We start from the raw sequence: 14,966 nt of genomic DNA, 5'->3' as shown, positions 1-14,966 counted from the left end.
ATGCATGAGGGTTGTCATAGTCTATGCCTCCTCCATGAACCAAACAATTTTCAAGTGGATCTTCTGGATATTTCTTTCTGAAGTGTTCTTCAACCAGCTCATCAATAATATCAACTCTCAAGCAAGTATCAGCTTCAGAATGATGCTTTTTCATAGTGTTATTGATATTGAAAATTAACTGCTCTTCACCAACTCTAAGAGTAAGCTTTTCTCCTTTCACATCAATCAATGCTCCTGCTGTAGCTAGAAAGGGTCTCCCCAAGATAATTGGAATATTAGAATCTTCCTCCATGTCCAAGATGACAAAGTCAACAGGTATATAGAACTTTCCAACCTTCAGGGGCACATTCTCCAAAATCCCTTCAGGATACTTGATTGTTCTGTCAGCTAACTGAAGAGAAATGTGGGTTGGCTTTAGATCTCCCATGTTGAGCTTTTCATAGATAGAAAGGGGCATAAGGCTAACGCTGGCCCCTAAATCACATAGAGCTTTTGTAGAACAAGACTCTCCAATGTGGCATGGAATTGAAAAACTCCCTGGATCCTTAAGCTTTGGAGGAAGTTTCCTCTGGAGGATAGCACTACATTCTTCTGTCAAAGCTACAGTTTCATCATCTTCAAGTTTTCTCTTATTTGAGAGAATTTCTTTCAAGAATTTTGCATAAGAGGGCATTTGTGAAAGAGCATCAACAAAAGGCACATTTATGTAAAGTTTCTTCAAAACCTCTAAGAACTTCCCAAATTGCCTATCAAGCTTGGCTTTGTGAAATCTTTGTGGAAAGGGAAGTTGTGGCTTGTAGGGCTCAGGAGGTATATACTTCTCTTCTTTTTCTTCAAATTTCTCCTTACTCTCTTGTTTTTCACTCTCATCGCCTTTTTCATTTTCTCTCTTCTCACTGGTTTCACTCTTCTCATCATTTATAACTTGACCACTTCTTAAAGTAATAGCTTGACAATGCTCTCTTGGATTTTCTGGTTGACTTGGAAGCTTTCCAAAAGATTTGGCACTTGAGGAAGATGCTTGTTGTGCAATCTGGTTTTCCAAAGATTCTTGTGTGTTTGCATTTGTTCCAGCCTTGCTTTCACCTCTCTCATCTCCTCATCATGCTTATTTTGGTTGGCAAGAATCATTGCAATAAAGCTTGATGGTGGAATTTCGTTCTGCCGCTTTTGGTGGAGGGTTCATATTTTTCTCAAAAATTAGGCAATGGTTGCCTATTTTGCGATATGGAACTTGACTCATTGTTGTGGTTGAAAATTCGATTTTGAACTTGATTTTGCTGATTGCCCCATGAAAAGTTGGGATGATTCCTCCAATTTGGATTGTAAGTTTGAGAATAAGGATTCCCCATTTGCTTGTTTCCATAATTACCAACATATGCCGCTTGTTCTCCATAATCTACTCCACAGCTGGTAGTTTCCTCTGCATAAGCCACTTGTTGTGAACTTCCAGCTGATGATGTTGAACTAACCAACATACTCAAATCTTCCATCTTCTTAGCAAGGACATTTGTAAGTGCATCAAACTTTGCATTAATCATGTTGAATGGATCAAGATCATACATTCCAAAGACTTGCCTTTTCCGAGTTGGAGTGGTCCTCTTGGACTACTCCAAAGATGAGTATTCTTTGCAATTTTCTCTAATAACTCATAAGCTTCATCTTCATGCTTTATAATAAATTCTCCTCCTGTTTGAGCATCAATAATTCCTCTGATTGCAGGAGTGACATTTGTGTAGAAATTCTGATTTATCATCCATTTTGGAATGGCATGATGTGGGCATAATCTTTCCAATTCCTTCCATCTCATCCATGATTCATAGAGAGTTTCATCTTCTCTTGGTCTGAAAGATGTCATTTGATTCCTCAGCTCTTGAGTTTTTCCAGGTGGAAAATATTGTGCAAGAAATGCATCGCTTAGTTGCTCCCAATTTGTAATGGAGTTGTGAGGTAAAGAATCAAGCCAATCCAATGCTCTATCTTTCAAAGAGAATGGGAATAGCTTCAATCTTGCTGCATCATCAGACACTCCAGGTTGTTTTTGCATGTCGCAAATCATAGCAAACTTCTTCAGGTGTGTGTGTGGATTTTCAGAAGGATGTCCTCCAAATTGAGAGTTTTGGATCATTTGAAGAACTCCAAAATCCATCTTGTAGCTGTTTGCATCAATCCTTGGTCTTGCTATGCTCTCTCTCAAGTCATCAAAACGAGGAAAAGCATGATCCATCATACTTCCCCTAGGCACGTTTGCATTAACAACTTCTTCCCCTTGGGCTTCATTTTCATTGTTTTGACCATTTTCCAGCATTACCAACACCAATTCTAATTCTTTCATCAGCCATATCTGCTTCTAATTCAGTTTCTCTCAAGGCTTCCTTCCTTTTTCTGGTTTCTTTCTTGTTGGCCTTACAAAATTTCTCAATTTCAGGGTTGAATAATAAGGATGTATCACTTGTGCTTCTAGCTCTTCTCATAAAAGATTAAGAGTACCTGAAAAAGAACAAACAAACACAAAATGAAAAGATAACAGAGATAAAACTAAAAAAACAACTAAAATAATCAAGAATTCAATCTTAAACAAACAACTCCCCGGCAACGGCGCCAAAAACTTGATGCGTCCCAACCGCAAGTGCACGGGTCGTACAAGTAGTATAGAAAAATATTGATCCCACGAGGAGTTGTGTTAATGATTGAATTTTTGATATAAAAGTTGACTAAATTGAAGTATTTATGAGATTAAAATGATGAATTAATGGGTAATGGAGTGTGAAATCTAATTGTGCAAAATTAATATTCTATTCAACAATGTATTAATTAAACTAAAATTGCATCAAATAGAAATAAGCAAGTTCAAATATGGCAATATTTAAATTGGCAAATGATTAAATTCGATTAGAAATTAACAATGGTAAAAAGGCGATTCCGGAGTTCGGGATTTCATATTCGAGCTATTTTGGGATTTTAAATTGGTTATCCAATCTTGTGAAACTAATGGGTTTTAAGGAGATTAATTCTTAAATCCTTTGAATTCCCTTTCGAGTGAGACAAAGAGTGCCTTAATCAAACTAATCCTACTTTCGTGGAGTTAGAATTAATTAAGACCCATTAAGTTCTTTAATTAATCTATGAATCCTCTTAATCCTTAGCCTATTTCTAGGTCTAAGTTAATTAAGTCCAATTTCCTGATTATCTATCACAAGGCCTTCTCCTTTCGGTGCTTCAACCATGGATTAAGAACATTACTCAATGGGATCCTACATTAAGCATGTCATTAAGCATACAAGAAATGAATAAAACTCATTAAGACCACAAAATATGGATTACCCAATCAAAATCCTCAAAATATCTCAAATATTACAACCCTTACTCCAGAATCAAAAGTAAACTACTCACTATCCATAATGCTTACAAGATATGATGAGTTTAAATGGAAATAAAGCTTTAATCTAAGCTAAGAAGTAAGAAATTAAACACTAGAAATGTAGAAAAATGTAAAGGAAGGAAGAAATCTGCAAATCTTGGTTAAAAATGGTGTGGAAGGTGAAAATGACTCCTCAAATTCTGCCTCTCTTCTCCTCTTCTTCTTTTCTCCTTGCCTCCCCTTCTAAAATGAGAAAATGGGACTATTTATAGCATTTTTCTGACATGGAGCCCTAAAATGGTATGTTCTAGGAGGAATTATTTGAGGGAATCTCCTGCCAGCTCATTAATGAACTCTTCATGGGACTGCATAAGTGGACTGCATAAGTTATGCAGTCCCTTATGCGCTGATTCTTACAGGTCACTTATGCGAAGCTGCATGACTTGGTGCATAGGTTATGCACAATTTCGTGAATGTGCATAAGGGAGGCGAGAATGTGCATAAGCTATGCAGTCTCCTTATGCACATTTCGGCTGGTTCTGGAACAGTGATCTTCCTCCTTATGCAGAACTGCATAGCTTATGCGGCAAGTTATGCACAGTTTGGTCAATGCATATTTCAGCTTGAAAACTTGTTTTTGGCATCTTTTTGCTGTAGAAGACACTCCTCAATGGCAAAATTCTCTTTAGTCCTTCAAAAACACCATTTTTCCTACAAAACAAAGTAAAAATTACAAATTAGTGCAAAATTGACAACTATGAAAAACTAACTAATTAACTAATGAAATTAGCTAAAAAATGACTAATAACCAAATAAAATGATTATGAAATTAGACCTAAATGACTATGCAAAATGTGTGCATCAGTGGTATCAGAGCTTTGGCTCCAGATTTTTAAGGAATGTTTGTCTAAGGTGTTAGGAAGAGTCTACTAGGAGTCACATGTGGAAAATAGGGTCCACATCCGTCTTACATTGTCATCTTTGCTTCTAGTTTCTGCTTCATATAATTATGTATAAATATGAGTCTATAGAGCTGTGTAACATGCTGTTTTGAATTTTGTGGGCTAATGCTGCTGAATTTCAGAAAAATGCGTAGAAGCAGGAGAGCTGCCACTGCACCAGAATCAGATGTGCCTGACGAAGTGTCGACACAGGATGAGGCACCTGCCCCGAGGAGGCGGGGTAGGAGGCCTAGAGCTGCTAAAGTAGAAGAGCAGCTGCCACCAGTTCAGGATCAGTATTTTATGGCACAGGGTCCCATGGACCCAATGGCAGCTACTCTAGCTGGTTTGCAAAGAACCATCGATATGATGGCACAGTAAATGGTCCACCATCCACAGCAGCAGCAGTCCACCGCACCAAGAGGGGAACCTTACAAACAGATAATCAATTTCAAGAAGTTGGTGCCTGGTACTTATGATGTGTCAGACGATGCATATCGATTTTTGGATTCCTCTGAGACGTGCAGAGCGAAATTGCGATTGGTGATAGAAGACTTATAAAGTGTGTGCAGTATGTCATGGGGCCTATGCCTAGACAATGGATGAATGACTACATATTACCTCGGATGGAGGGTTTGTCATGGACTCAGTTTGTGGAACTGTTTATCAACCGGTTTGCACCAGAAAGTTTCAGAGATCAAAAGCAGTGGGCCTTTGAAGCCTTAAGACATAATGGCAGGTCTGTAGATGAATATGCTACAGAATTTCTGGAATTGAGCAGGTATGCCCCTACAGCAGTAGCTACAAAAGCTATGAAGGTGAAGAGGTTCCTAAAGGGGCTTGACAGGAGGTATGCAAACCTGGCCATGATGTCTAATCAGTCTTTTGATGTGGTGGTTGATCAAGCTAGACAGATTGAGATTAGTTATGCTGTGGATGACAGCGGAAGAGCAAAGAAAAATAGAGCAGAGGGTTCTTCAGGTGTTCCTCACATGGGTACTACGGATAGTGGTGGCCAGAGTAATTACAAAGGAAGAAGTAGGAACAAGAAGAGTGGTTTTAGACACAAACCTCGAGGGTTCAGGGCCAGGGTATGGATCTAGCAGTGGTCATAGTTCGGGGTACAGCAATTCTGGGTCTAGTTCAGGATCCTCCTTTGCACCTTGTGCACAGTGCGGAAGAGGACATTCAGGACTTTGTATGATGGGTTCAGGAGTATGCTTCAGGTGTGGCCAACCAGGTCACTTTGCTAAGGAATGCCCCATGTTCAACGAGCCACAGATGGGGTCACAGGGTTCTGTTGCAAACGTTCCTCGTCAGTTATATCCTGGTGCTTCCAGCATGGCAGGCAGTCAGTTCAGTGGCCAACGGGGCCGAGAACAAGGGGGACGTGGATTTGGAGGCAGATTAGGAGGTAAAAGTCAGTATCAGGATTCTGCCACTCAGGGTAGAGGTCAAGCTCGGGTTTTCACCCTGACCCACCAGGATGCTCAGGCTTCCAATGTAGTTGTGGCAGGTATTCTTCTAGTCTATTCCTATGAGGCTCGTATTTTAATAGATCCGGGTGCTACGCACTCATTTGTCTCCCCAGTGTTTGCCATGAGATTGGGTAGGAACCCTACAACTTTAGAATGCCCTTTGTCTGTAGCTACCCCGCTTAGTGACAATATAGATGTAGATATGATTTTTCCGGGTAGCCTAGTAGTAGTGAATGGAAAGATCCTCCCAGCAGACTTGGTTCCTCTACCAGTAATAGATTTCGATGAAATCTTGGGGATGGATTGGTTGGCAACTCATTATGTCACTTTAGACTGCAGGAACAAAAAGGTGTATTTCCACATACCTGATGTGGAAGAGTTTAGTTTTGATGGTGATAGGAGCGTGGCTCCATATAATTTGGTGTCAGCAATTAGTGCTAGAAAAATATTGAGGCATGGATGTCAAGGGTATTTGGCATTGGTAAGAGATATATTTGTAGAAGGTGTCAATATGGAAAATGTTCCTGTTGTCAGAGAATTCATGGATGTCTTCCCTGGGGAGCTTCCAGGATTGCCACCAGTAAGGAAAATAGAGTTCTGCATTTATGTTGTGCCAGGTACAAACCCTATATCAATGCCGCCTTATAGGATGGCACCAGCAGAATTGAAAGAGCTAAAGGAGCAACTACAGGAGCTTTTGGACAAGGGTTTTATACGTCCGAGCACTTCACCTTGGCGCGCTCCTGTTTTATTTGTGAGAAAGAAAGATGGGTCATTGAGGTTGTATATTGACTATAGACAGCTGAATAAGGTGATTGTGAAGAACAAGTATCCACTTCCTTGAATCGATAATCTGTTTGATAAGCTCCAAGGAGGAGCTAGACTCTTTTCCAAGATAGACCTACGATCAAGCTACCATCAGTTGAGAATCAGGGACGAGGATGTGTCCAAAACGGCATTCAGGACAAGATATGGTCATTATGAGTTCTTGGTGATGTCTTTTGGACTCACTAATGCACCAGCAGCCTTCATGGACTTGATGAACAGGGTGTTTAGGCCATTCCTGGACTGTTTTATCATCGTATTCATAGATGACATTTTGGTATACTCTCGGACCGAGGAAGAACACGTGTGGCACTTGAGGATGGTATTGCAGACTTTGAGGGAGCACCAGCTATATGCCAAATTTTCAAAATATGAATTTTGGCTAGAAAGCATCTCATTCTTGGGATACGTGGTTTCTAGTGAAGGCATTCAAGTAGATCCCAAGAAAATTGAAGCTATAACTAATTGGCTTAGGCCTACAACAGTAACTGAGGTGTGAAGTTTTCTGGGTTTAGCTGGCTACTATAGGCATTTTGTGCACGATTTTTCCAGGATAGCGGCTCCCCTAACTAAGTTAACTCGGAAAAATGTTTCATTTATTTAGACAGATGACTGTGAGGAGAGTTTCCAGAAGCTTAAGGAGTGTCTAACCATCGCCCCTGTGTTGACACTACCGATGAGTGGTGAAGGGTATACCGTGTACTGTGATGCCTCCAGAGTTGGCTTAGGATGTGTCTTGATGCAGAATGGAAAAGTAGTGGCTTATGCTTCAAGGCAACTGAAGAGGCATGAGCAGAACTATCCCACCCATGATTTAAAAATGGCGGCTGTAGTCTTTGCACTAAAAATCTAGAGACAATACCTGTATGGTGAAGTGTGCGAGATATACATCGACCACAAGAGTTTGAGGTACATCTTCCAACAGAGGGATTTAAATTTGAGACAGAGGAGATGGATGGAGCTTCTGAAGGACTATGATTGACACCATCTAGTACCACCCTGGGAAGGCCAACGTAGTAGCTGATGCTTTAAGCAGAAAATCTTCTGGTAGCTTGGCGCACATTTCAGCAGAGAAGAGACCATTGATTCAGGAAGTACATGAGTTGATGGATTAAGGTTTAATCCTAGATCTTTCAGATGAGGGGGTAATGTTAGCTCATTTTTCAGTGAGGCCAGACTTGCGAGACGGAGTTAGAGTTTCCTAGCACAGAGACCAACAATTGATGAAGATCATAGAAAGAGTACAGCAAGGTGAAGGTGGTGAGTTTGGATTTGCCATTGATAGCGCCCTAGTGCAAGGTTCTAGGATATGTGTGCCTGCTGTGGACAATCTCAGAAATGAAATCATGCAAGAGGCACACTATACACTGTACAGTGTCTACCCAGGCTCCACCAAGATGTACCATGATGTGAAAGATAGCTATTGGTGGCATGGCATGAAGAGAGACATAGCAGACTTTGTGTCTAAGTGCTTGACTTGTCAGAAGGTGAAGTTTGAACACTAGAGACTGTCAGGGAAACTGCAAGAGCTCCCTATCCCAGAATGGAAGTGAAAAATGATTACCATAGATTTTGTGACTGGGTTGCCTCGTACCACGTGAGGATATGATTCGATATGGGTAATTGTAGACTGCCTAACTAAATCAACTCACTTCTTGCCTATGAAGACTACATATTCTGTGACACAGTACGCCCGACTCTACATTCGAGAAATAGTCAGATTGCATGGAGTTCTTGCTTCCATAATATCTGACAGAGGGCCCCAGTTCACTTTTTGGTTTTGGAGGAAGTTGCAGGAGGCACTTGGCACACAGTTGAACTTTAGTACTACTTTCTACCCTTAGATAGACGGACAGTCTGAAAGGACAATCCAAACACTAGAAGACATGCTTCTCATGGGTGTTTTGGATTTTGGAGGTCAATGGGATGATCAGCTAGCTTTGGTAGAGTTTGCCTACAACAACATTTACCATTCCAGCATAGGGATGGCACCCTATGAGGCACTATATGGAAGAAAGTGTAAGTCTCCTATGTGTTGGATAAAAATGGGAGAAGACTACATATTCTGTGGCACGGTACGCCCGACTCTACATTCGATAAATAGTCAGATTGCATGGAGTTCTTGCTTCCATAATATCTGACAGAGGGCCCCAGTTCACTTTTTGGTTTTGGAGGAAGTTGCAGGAGGCACTTGGCACACAGTTGAACTTTAGTACTACTTTCCACCCTTAGACAGACGGACAGTCCGAAAGGACAATCCAAACACTGGAAGACATGCTTCACATGGGTGTTTTGGATTTTGGAGGTCAATGGGATGATCAGCTAGCTTTGGTAGAGTTTGCCTACAACAACAGTTACCATTCCAGCATAGGGATGGCACCCTATGAGGTAAGTCTCCTCTGTGTTGGATAAAAATGGGAGAAGCGAAGGTGCATGATGTAGACCTAGTGCAGTACACTTCAGAGATAGTTCCTTTAATCAAGGAACGATTGAAAACAGTTTTCAGTAGGCAAAAGAGTTATGCAGACCCCAGACAGGGGGATGTAGAGTTTGCAGTAGGCGACTGTGTATTCCTGAAGGTTTCTCCGATGAAGGGAGTCATGAGATTTAGAAAGAAGGGCAAGTTAGCACCTCGGTATATTGGACCTTTTGAGGTTACTGATAGAGTTGGAGCAGTTGCCTGCCGGTTGGAGCTACCACCCAACCTTTCTCATGTTCATCCTGTTTTTCACAACTCCATGCTCAGGAAATACATTCTTGATCCTTCTCATGTGCTACAACCGGATGTAATAGAGTTGAAAGAAAACTTGACGTTTGATGAGCAATCTGTAGCCATAGTGGACTACCAAGTGAGGCAGCTAAGATCAATACAGATCCCTATGGTTAAGGTTTTGTGGAGGAGCCAGTCAGTGAAAGAGTGCACCTGAGAGTCAGAACGGGACATGCGTAGCAAGTGCCCTTATCTATTCAATGTGTAATCCTGTACTTTATTCTGCCTTGTATAAAATTCGATGACGAATTTTCTGTAAGGGGGGAAGAATGTAACACCCCTAATTTTTAAATTTATTATTTTTGAGTAAATATTGATATTTTATTTTATTTGAATTTTAGAAAATTATTTAAAATTTTTCGGATTTTAGAAATCGGGTTCGATTTTTTCGAAAACAAAAACTTTGATGATTTTTAAAAATTAATTTAAAGACCACGTGGCAAAACTAAAAATATATTTGAAATTTACGAATTTTTCTGAGTTTTCTAGAATTTTTTTCGAAATTTTTGGGCCTCATTTTCGGTCCCAAGGCAAAGTGAAAATTCAAAATTTTGTATCATGAATCGGACCGGCCGAATCGAATCGGATCGATTGAATCGGACCGGCTTCTTCTTCCTTTTTCTTTCTCCCCTCGCGCGTCCCGACCTCTCCTTCTCTCTCTCCCGTTTTCTCTCTCCTCCCTCCTCCCCTCGCCGGCCAGCCGCCACCCAGCCCTCCCCACCTCGCCAGCGCGCCACCCCAGCCTCCTCGCCTCACCGGCCACTGCCTGGAACTAGGGAAACTGCGCGCGAAGTCGCGCAACGGCAACGCACCGCTTCATCTTCTAGGCCAAAATTCAGCCGATCCGGCTACCAATTGGGCCGGGTCTTGTGTCAAACAACATCTACACCTCGAGAGCTTTCCATAGACACCACGAACACCAAAATCCATTGAGCGGTTTGTCTAATTTTTGTCCGAAAAGTTTTAGCCCATTTTGAGTTTTGGGCTAGATTTCTCGCAAACCGTGAACCCCACGAAAAAACCGAGAGTACCAAAGCGCTCCACTCGTCGAGAGCTTCGCAGTAATATAAATTTTGAAATTTTTTGACACCGTTTTTCGGTGGGTCCCAAGGAACTTTGTAGTGTTTTTTCGAGCATTAAATGAGCTTAGAAAATTCCGTAAAAATTTTATACTAACCCCCGTATTGTGGGCTTCGTGTAGGTATCTTCAATTCGCGAAAATTCGACAGTTGTCCAGGTCTGTGAATTTCCGGCTAGACAAACTGGCTACCGAAAAAGTCTCCGAATTGGATCGAGATTTTGGCTACCCCACCATTTTCAGACGTCCCAAGCACGTCCCTAGAGTCGGAATCAGCATTGGTAAACCCGAACCTTACTTTTTCATAATTTTCTAGTACTTAAATGGGATTAAAAATCCATAAAATATTCGTGGTAGCTCAGAAAATTATGATTCTTTTTGCAATAGCCTAGTAATATTGCTAAGGACTGCGGGGCAAAGTTTTAGAATTTTTAGAGCTTATTTGGGCATTTTTTGCAAAAATGATCAATTATAAGGACTAAACTGTAAATTTACATATTGTGATTGAGGACTGTTTGGATGGGCTCAGGAGGGGCTGTGTGATGTGATTGAGTTGGAAGTGTATGATTTGTGAATATAGAAGTAAGTTTTGAGCCCTTTTGCAGGTTGGGTAAGTCCTAGGTATAGGGGAGATTTTGCCGGATTTTCGGCACGACTTAGGACGTATTTGGTCTTTTCTTAGTTTGTATTGAGTCAAATTTATTAAATGATTATAATAAAATTATGAGGTGAGCCGGGACAGCCTTCTTCCTCCGCCCAACCGCCACAGTGACCGCTGTCAAGTCTGTGAGTAAAATATTAATTTTAATTGTAATTTCACTATTATTATATGTTCAAGCATGCACATGCATCACTTATATGAATATATCTATGTAGTTAAACTCTAGGCACATTTTATGTTGCATTTACAACTGTTAAAGTGCCATGGATGTTGTTGTGGTAATTTGGAGTAGTGTGCTTGCGTTGGCGTGCGTGTGATGTGGTGTTGGCTATGGATAGGACGGGTAGACACGGCTTGAGATCTTCGCTGGGACCTGGTCCTTCGGGGTAAACACGGCTTAAGTTCTTTGCTGGGACCCCGATTTGGTTTATTAAGCGAAAGTTCGGCTTGAGTTCTTCGCTGGCACAGGTTGGATTTAAGAGAGCTGTATAGGGGATCAGCTCCTATATATTATGATTGATATTACTGGATGTGTGAGTGCTCCAAATTACCTTTTTACTGTTATGATATGAAAATATTGCTGATGTTGCATTTCACTCTACAGGGTACATTAGCTTTAGATAGTTATAGAGATTATTGTTAAAATTGATATTTTACTCTCTGAGTCGAACGCTCACTCCTGTTCAATATTTTTCCAGGCCACAGGAGGATATTGTTGAGGTTAACCTGCTTTTCTCCCTCGTAGGTCATTTATTAATGTTTGTATAAACCTATTAACTCTTAGAATTTCCGCATGTGTTAGAAATATTTATTTGATTTGGGTCTGTAATATAAATTGTTATTTTGGACCTGTAAACTTATTATTTTATGCATGTTTGATGGACTGGATGAGAGAGCTGAGCTCCTATTTATTTTTATGACATTTGAGTATGTGGAGGGTGAGCTGAGCTCCCCAATTGATTATATATTGTGTTTACAGGTCGAGTGAGTCAAAAACTCTCCGTTGAAATGTCCATTTTATGGCCGAACTCTATCCGGTTGAATTCTTGAAGTTAGGCCCAAATGGGCCTTAGAGTTGGGTTAAGAAATAGTTAGGCTTACTACGGGCCTCGGGGGCTTTAGGATGGCCCAGGTCCTAGTGCCGGTCCAGCCCATAGGTTGGGTCGTGACATTTATTATTTTTTATCCTTCTCATTCCCCATAATTTTCTCTCATTCCCAAACAAAATAAAAGAGAAAATATTTGTATTTTTCTTTATAATTTTGTTTCCTCTCTTATTTTCCTTCAATCCAAACACAACATTAAAGACTAAAGTATAATATAATATAAAATTTAAAAAATAAAATTATTAATTTCTTAAAATTAAAGAATTAAAATGTATAATAAAATTTAGAGAATAAATTATGAATTCTGGGAAATGTAAAATGTTAGATAGAAGAGCAAATGAGTGATAATAGAGTAATTTTAAGAAATAAGGTTCAATTTATCCCCTGTATTTATTGAGGAGGTTTAATTTAGTCTATTTTTAATTTTTAGTCTAATTTAGCTCATAAATTTTGTTTTATACTCAAATTAACCCAATTAACAAAAATATCATTTTTTAATATTAAAATATAATATAAAAATAATTTATTTAATATTTTAATTATACAAATTATACAACATAAAAATAATATTTTAATATCATTTTTAAAATATTTAATTATTTTGTTTAAATAATATTAAAAAATGACATTTGTTAATATTAAAATATTATTTTTATATTGTATAATTAATTAATTAATTAATTTGTTTATATATCAAATAATTTATTTAAATAAATTATTTAATATTTAATTATTTTTTGATATTAAAATATTATTTTTTATATTGTATAATTAATTAAATAAAAATATTATTTTCATTATTCAATATTATTAATTGGAGTAGTAATAATTTTTAATTTTAATTAATTACATAAAAATATAAAAATATTTTTTTTATATTTTCAGTTTAATTAATAATATTGAATAATAAAAATAATATTTTTAATTTTATTAATTAATTATATAATATAAAAATAATATTTTAATATTTAAAAAAAATAATTAAATAATTACATAAGGACTAATTTAAATATAAATTAAATTAAATTAAAAATAAACTAAATTAAATTTCTTCAATGACCTTATTCCGTAATTCTAACGTAGGGTTAGGTCTACGTAGACCAAATAGAAGTCGGTGTTCTCCGCTGCCCTTGTTCCTCTGCTAGTGCCGTGGACCACCGTCTGGTCGGGGTACGGCCCATTCCAATTCCACCTAGTCCTATTATTTTTTAAATTTAATATATCTTATTATTATTATTATTATTATTATTATTATTATTATTATTTAAAAAAAAATAATTTCATTAAAACTAATAATTTTAGAAATATTTTAATTTATATTTTTAAAAAAGAGACAAAAGCATTATTAATAATAAAATTTAAAAATAAGATAATAATTTTATTTAAAATTTTATTTTTATTTTGCTATTTTAAATTATAAAGCATAGGTGGGTGGCTGGATCATTTCCCTGAGCTCTATAAAAACCCCGCCAGTAGATCTCTTCAATCGCCGGTTTCCTTCAATATCATCCTCCTCTAAACAGGAAACTTTTTTAGTTACCCAACATCGAACTCAGCTCACACTCACTGTCTTCACTTTCCTTCTCTTCTCTGCACAATTCTCCTCTGCAAGCATCCCAAAACCCCAACCTCTGAAAATGTCTTCTTTTGAATTTGATATTGTCAAGGCTGAGAAAGCCGATGCCATGAGAAGATACAAGAGAGAAAGAATCTATAGATTCTCTCTTCCTTTAGCAGGGGCCTTCACTCTCCTTTTCTGCTCCTTCTCGTGGCTTCCGGTTGTCCATGAGATGGCCAAAGCTTATCTCTCCGTTTTGAACCATCATTTACTCGTTTTCCTCCTCATAAACGCTATGGTTTTGGTTATCTACCATTTATCTGCAGCCGCCGCCGGTGGAAAGAACGACTCCGCATCTCAGCCTGATCTTTATGATCAGTACGTCTCCTTCTCCTTCTCCTCCTCCTCTCGCCGGAGAACAACAGCGGAAGGGGAAAAACAATTGGTAGTAGTCTCACCGGCGGCAGTAGAGGTTCAACCTGACGAGAATACCTTTCACAACAAACAGATAGTTCATTACGAGAATGCTAATTGTGCTCCAGTGGAGAAGAACCCAGTTAATGAACTTGCGGTGACAGAAACTTATAAGGCTGATAGGGATGAGACAAAGAGTTTCAGGAGAACACGATCAGAGAAATACGCAATAGAGAAGATAAAAAGGAGTCAACGACGAGAGCTGCGGCGATCGGGGACAGAGAACGGAAGAGAAATGGTGGTCGCTGGTGGCCGTACCCTGACAAGAAAATCAATGCAGGAAATGAACAGCGAAGAGTTTAGGCATACAATTGAGAGTTTCATTGCTAGTAAAAGGAAGATCTTAAGGGATGAGAATTTTGCTGTTTCAATGGAAGAAAAGGAGTCGTCCTTCAATTACCACAATCGCTTATATGTGATTTAATTACCAGCAGTAAAAAAAAAAAAATAGTAATTATAAAGGGAAGAAATTAGGGATTTCATAATTAAAATCTATCTCGATTTTATGATATAGTTATGATGTACAGATCTAATTCTCATTTCTTGATTTAAGCTCAAAAATTAATACATTTAATTTTTTTATTTTCTTTATTTTTAAATTAAATTGAACTTAAATTAAAATTTCTGAGATAAATTAAATAAAATATTAAAAATAGACTAAATTGAACTTCTTCTATTAAAATTTTTTGATATTTTTTTCTTAATCAATTGGAA

General features: G+C 38.4%; 1 protein-coding gene and 1 non-coding gene across 2 annotated transcripts; both read left to right on the top strand.

Annotated features, from left to right (window-relative positions):
• The first annotated feature begins 1,766 nt into the window (after positions 1–1,766).
• Positions 1,767–1,873, top strand: LOC131178083 (small nucleolar RNA R71). The gene has a single exon (XR_009147215.1). It is a non-coding gene; the product is annotated as a small nucleolar RNA R71 (small nucleolar RNA).
• An 11,825-nt stretch (positions 1,874–13,698) lies between these two features.
• LOC110638089 (uncharacterized) lies at positions 13,699–14,763 on the top strand. The gene has a single exon (XM_021788521.2). The coding sequence runs from the start codon at positions 13,858–13,860 to the stop codon at positions 14,674–14,676; it is 819 nt and encodes a 272-aa protein (XP_021644213.2). The 5' UTR covers positions 13,699–13,857; the 3' UTR covers positions 14,677–14,763.
• The last annotated feature ends 203 nt before the right edge of the window (positions 14,764–14,966 follow it).

Source organism: Hevea brasiliensis, chromosome 2 (genome assembly GCF_030052815.1).
Source record: "Hevea brasiliensis isolate MT/VB/25A 57/8 chromosome 2, ASM3005281v1, whole genome shotgun sequence".
Classification (NCBI taxonomy): domain Eukaryota; kingdom Viridiplantae; phylum Streptophyta; class Magnoliopsida; order Malpighiales; family Euphorbiaceae; genus Hevea; species Hevea brasiliensis.
This window is presented reverse-complemented; position numbering and strand designations above follow the sequence as displayed.

Bases quoted from the DNA above. Each gene is read 5' to 3' on its own strand.
- LOC110638089 (XM_021788521.2), top strand. From the start codon at position 13,858: ATGTCTTCTTTTGAATTTGATATTGTCAAGGCTGAGAAAGCCGATGCC.